Consider the following 6,000-nt stretch of genomic DNA (forward strand, 5'->3'; position numbering starts at 1 on the left):
TGTGGATGGCACTGTTATGGGGGTGCTCTGGAGGTCACTGTTATGGGGGTGCTGTGGAGGTCACTGTTATGGGGGCGCTGTGGATCGCACTGTTACGGGGGGGGGGCGCTCTGGAGGTCACTGTTATGGGGGCGCTGTGGATGGCACTGTTATGGGGGCGCTCTGGAGGTCACCGTTATGGGGGCGCTCTGGAGGTCACCGTTATGGGGCGCTGTGGATGGCACCGTTATGGGGGCGCTGTGGATGGCACCGTTATGGGGGCACTGTGGATGGCACTGTTATGGGGGTGCTCTGGAGGTCACTGTTATGGGGGCGCTGTGGATGGCACTGTTATGGGGGGCACTGTGGATGGCACTGTAATGGGGGCGCTCTGGAGGTCACCGTTATGGGGGCGCTCTGGAGGTCACCGTTATGGGGGCGCTCTGGAGGTCACCGTTATGGGGCGCTGTGGATGGCACCGTTATGGGGGCGCTGTGGATGGCACCGTTATGGGGGCACTGTGGATGGCACTGTTATGGGGGTGCTCTGGAGGTCACTGTTATGGGGGCGCTGTGGATGGCACTGTAAGGGGGGCACTGTGGATGGCACTGTAATGGGGGCGCTCTGGAGGTCACCGTTATGGGGGCGCTCTGGAGGTCACTGTTATGGGGGTGCTGTGGATGGCACTGTTATGGGTGCGCTGTCACAGGTCAGCAGTGTGTGAGGACCAGGCAGTCCAGCAGGGGGCAGTGCGCTCACCGGAGCAGGTGCGGGGCTGTGACCAGACCTCTCAGTATTTCCTCCACTTCTTCAGCATCAGGACCCCGGGAAAGTTGCGGCAGACAGGCCCGCGCCAGCCCCCAGTGCCCCCGCCGCAGACTCCGGCAGAAGAATTCCCGAAGACGGCTCAATGACGCCGCCTCCTCCTCCCCGAACGGCGCCCGCCAAGACATCTCCCGGGCACGCTCCCGCTGCCAGCCCTCACAGCCAACCGTGCGCGCCCCCGACGCTCTCACCCCTGCAGGTCATGTGACCAGCAGGCAAGAACCTGCCGAGATCATGTGACACGCTGACACTGCGATCACGTGATATCAGTGGTCCGTCAAGCAGCCGAGGTTGAGGTGGCGTTATTCTAATCTACCAGCAGGTGGCGCCATTGATTTCTAGAAGAGTACACAGCGCCTTCCGCTGCGCCTGCACTACAGAGATTACTATGTGGGGGATATGGGGAGTTGTAGTGCTCTCCTCCTATGCTCCCTCTCTGCCATGTCCTCTGCAACCCATAATAATAGCCTGGGCATGCTGGGAGTTATAGTTCTCCCATATTCCCAAACAGTAATGACTTCTAATATCCCATAATACCAGCCTGGACGTGCTGGGACTTCTAGTTCTCTTATACAGGGCTGTATTCATATTTATTAACTCTTAGACTACCGAGCAATTTTCAGTTTTTGTGTTTTCGTTTTACGCTCCCATCTCGGAGCCATAACTTTTTTATTTTTCCGTTCACACAGCCTTGTTTTTTGCGGACAAGTTGTGCTTCCTATTGGCGCCATTTAATATTGCATACATGCATGTAGTGAGATCCTGGGAAAAATACCAAATACGTGGAATTGGGGGGGAAAAATGCAATTCGGCCACAGTTTTACGGGTTGTTTTTATGGTGTTCCTTATGCAATAGGTCAGTACGATTACAACGATACCATATTTATATCATTTCTCTTGCGTTTTAATACTGAAAAATGAAATTAAAACTTTGGGGAAAAAAACATTTTTTTTGCATTGTCATATTCTGACCGCCTATAACTTTTTTTTATTTTTTTCAATTATGTCTATGGAGCTGTGTGAGGGCTAATTTGTTTGCAGGACGATTTGTAGTTTTTACTGATTTTGGCGTGTATATGACTTTTTGATCACTTTTTATTCCTTTTTTTTGGTACGTAAAGTGAGAACAAATAGTGAATTGTCCGTTTTGATATTTTTTCTATTACGCTGTTCGCCATATGAGATACAGGGAGTGCAGAATTATTAGGCAAATTAGTATTTTGACCACATCATCCTCTTTCTGCATGTTGTCTTACTCCAAGCTGTATAGGCTCGAAAGCCTACTACCAATTAAGCATATTAGGTGATGTGCATCTCTGTAATGAGAAGGGGTGTGGTCTAATGACATCAACACCCTATATCAGGTGTGCATAATTATTAGGCAACTTCCTTTCCTTTGGCAAAATGGGTCAAAAGAAGGTCTTGACAGGCTCAGAAAAGTCAAAAATAGTGAGATATCTTGCAGAGGGATGCAGCACTTCTTAAAATTGCAAAGCTTCTGAAGCGTGATCATCGAACAATCAAGCGTTTCATTCAAAATAGTCAACAGGGTCGCAAGAAGCGTGTGGAAAAACCAAGGCGCAAAATAACTGCCCATGAACTGAGAAAAGTCAAGCGTGCAGCTGCCAAGATGCCACTTGCCACCAGTTTGGCCATATTTCAGAGCTGCAACATCACTGGAGTGCCCAAAAGCACAAGGTGTGCAATACTCAGAGACATGGCCAAGGTAAGAAAGGCTGAAAGACGACCACCACTGAACAAGACACACAAGCTGAAACGTCAAGACTGGGCCAAGAAATATCTCAAGACTGATTTTTCTAAGGTTTTATGGACTGATGAAATGAGAGTGAGTCTTGATGGGCCAGATGGATGGGCCCGTGGCTGGATTGGTAAAGGGCAGAGAGCTCCAGTCCAGACGCCAGCAAGGTGGAGGTGGAGTACTGGTTTGGGCTGGTATCATCAAAGATGAGATTGTGGGGCCTTTTCGGGTTGAGGATGGAGTCAAGCTCAACTCCCAGTCCTACTGCCAGTTTCTGGAAGACACCTTCTTCAAGCAGTGGTACAGGAAGAAGTCTGCAAGGTAAGAAAAACATGATTTTCATGCAGGACAATGCTCCATCACACGCGCCCAACTACTCCACAACGTGGCTGGCAAGAAAGAGTATAAAAGAAGAAAATCTAATGACATGGCCTCCTTGTTCACCTGATCTGAACCCCATTGAGAACCTGTGGTCCATCATCAAATGTGAGATTTACAAGGAGGGAAAACAGTACACCTCTCTGAACAGTGTCTGGGAGGCTGTGGTTGCTGCTGCACGCAATGTTGATGGTGAACAGATCAAAACACTGACAGAATCCATGGATGGCAGGCTTTTGAGTGTCCTTGCAAAGAAAGGTGGCTATATTGGTCACTGATTTGTTTTGTTTTGTTTTGAATGTCAGAAATGTATATTTGTGAATGTTGAGATGTTATATTGGTTTCACTGGTAAAAATAAATAATTGAAATGGGTATATATTTGTTTTTTGTTAAGTTGCCTAATAATTATGCACAGTAATAGTCACCTGCACACACAGATATCCCCCTAAAATAGCTAAAACTAAAAACAAACTAAAAACTACTTCCAAAAATATTCAGCTTTGATATTAATGAGTTTTTGGGTTCATTGAGAACATGGTTGTTGTTCAATAATAAAATTAATCCTCAAAAATACAACTTGCCTAATAATTCTGCACTCCCTGTACATTGTTTAATAGTACAAGCGTTTTGGGATGTGGCGATGCCCATGATCGTTATTTTTATTGTTTCTTTTTTATAAAATTATGGGGGAAGGGGGTTATTTTAATTTTTATATAATTTTTTATGTTATTAAAAACATATTTTTTTAGGCCCCAATTGGACCTCAACATGCAGTCGTCAGATTTGCCGTTTCTATTCACTAACGGGACTTAATGTATGACTGATTAACCCTTTCCCGACATGTGACATGATACTTCGTCACATGTCGGGTCTTTGAAGATGGCTGCCCGGTCCTGAGCGGAGCAAAGTGGGTGCCTATTGTTTCATAAAGTAGACACCCCGCGGCTAATGTCCGCGATCGGCGGTAATGCCGATCAGCAGATATTTTACCCCTCAGATGCCGCGTTCAGGCATCCGAGCGCGTGTATTACTGGAAGTGCGCACTTCTGGTTGTGCTCCGGCTCCCCCACGCGGCGATCGGAGGAGCCGGAGCTTGTGTGCAGCAGCCCCTGTCTTTGTGAATGACAGGAGGCTTCAGCACAGTGTTTCCTATGGAGCCCTTGCCTGTAATAGGGCTTCATAGGAAAGTAGTAAAATCATCCAAGACTCCAATGCTAGTGCACTGGAGTCTATGAGAAGACTGGTTGTTTTAGTTCCCTATGGGGGACTATAAAAAAAAAGTGTAAAAAAATAATAATAAAGTTTTTAAAAATAAAAAAGAATAAAAAAATTATTAAAAATTAATAAAAAGTAAAAAAAAAAAAAATAACTTCATGGGTATCGCGTGCGAAAACGCCCGTACCATCAAAATATAGAAGTATTGATCCCATACGGAAAAAGGCGAAACGAAAAAAAAAAGCATCTAAATGGCGAGCTGGCATGTGTATTTGGTGTGACATCCAGCGCCGTTTCACGCTGCCGTGACCTGCTCACAGCACACCTGATATGACACTACCGGACCCTCCAACCACTGAAAGTGACCAATCTACCAGCGATGAATGGGCAGACCCCCCCCCCCCCATGCTCTCCAGAGCCACCGCCCAGTGGGAGCCATCTCCTACTGCTGTCCGGAGAATCTGGCACCTTCTCGCAGATATTGATCCTGTGGCTCCAAATTTCACCCCAGTATAAATGATACGTTACCTTTATTCTGCGGGTCGGGACAATGACACAGATATTAACGTGAAGTCCATTTTACTACTTTTACACAGTGAAAATACTTTTAAAAAAACATACATTTTCGTGTCACAATATTCTGACAGCCATAACTTTTTTTTTTTTATAGGTTTACTATAAGGGCAGATATTGGGGATATTGTTAGGGCCCCTGGCTGCCATGGCAACCCATCAGCATCAGGAGCCCCTTCTCTAATCCCGTAAATGCCATGGTGGCTAAGGGGTTAAACAGGGTGACAGCGGCATAATACAGCCGCCTCTCACCCATGGCCAGTACATATGGCGGTGAGGAAAAGCTGTTGGGGGCGCCATCACTTCTCTCTCATCCCCTCAACAGAAAACATCCAACTGACTTTTTTTTCAAACTGCAGCTGTCAACTGCAAAGGGCATGTGCACTACAACTCCCAACATGCTCTTCTAGTGTCAGAAAGGACTCTAAGACATGGGTAGATTGAGACTTTCATACTTAGTATACTAAGCCCCAGCCCCCAGACTAAACCCATCTGTAAACACCCGCTTCTGGGCGAGGCTCGTGTCATTTTCTACCCTGGTTTGCCAGAATTGTCTCTAAAAATTAGGCCAAGTCCCTGCAAATTCTGGACTGTGAAGAATATAACATCTCCGCTGGGTCCTCCTGGAACTGAGAAGATGGAAGAAAAACACATTGGGTTCAACACTGCTAAATATCCTGCCCTACACAGCTAGGATGGGTTTGGTTGCCATGGGCGACAACGTTGTTTACCTGCATTAGCAACCTGTTGCCGAGCGCGGCTTTATGACATCACAGAAGCGTTGCCCTTGAGCCCTGGAACACTGGGTGAGATCGGTGAGTGTGAGGCGAGGATTGCGGAGAGAGGAGGCTGACCACTTTTAGCGAGCGATTTCTTGTATTTCTTACCTTTATCCCGGTTTTTTTTTTCCCTTCATCCCCCCCGCCCCTTCCCCACATACACTTTTATTGGTGTGTGGCGGAAGAGGCAGCCACATGGCTGCTACGGGGGCTGGAGGAAAACTCCAGCCCCGGAGACATATCTATCGTCCCCGGAGGCCCCCGTACGGCCAGAAGCCAACAACATCTGGCTTCACAACGCGCCATCTGACAGCAGGATTGGAAGGTATCGTGCCGTTTATAACATCACCGTCTGAAACACCTAGACAGGAAACTGGCCGATACCTTCGACTGCAGGGAGGAGCACCACTACCGCCGGCAACACCACCGCCGGCAACACTACCGCCGGCAACACCACCTGCCGAGACCATCATAGCAGCACAGGAAGAGAAA

At 47.5% G+C, this 6,000-nt stretch overlaps 1 protein-coding gene across 1 annotated transcript in view; it reads right to left on the minus strand.

The window, feature by feature from the left end:
* The window catches only part of ZFYVE26 (zinc finger FYVE-type containing 26), a 56,462-nt gene extending 55,460 nt beyond the window's left edge, over positions 1-1,002 (minus strand). Inside the window, 1 exon segment of the mRNA XM_044271228.1 lies at positions 739-1,002. Coding sequence (XP_044127163.1) covers positions 739-932 — 194 coding nt within the window. The 5' untranslated portion in view covers positions 933-1,002.
* Between the last annotated feature and the right edge of the window lie 4,998 nt (positions 1,003-6,000).

This window comes from Bufo gargarizans, chromosome 11, assembly GCF_014858855.1.
Source record: "Bufo gargarizans isolate SCDJY-AF-19 chromosome 11, ASM1485885v1, whole genome shotgun sequence".
Taxonomy (NCBI): Eukaryota; Metazoa; Chordata; class Amphibia; order Anura; family Bufonidae; genus Bufo; species Bufo gargarizans.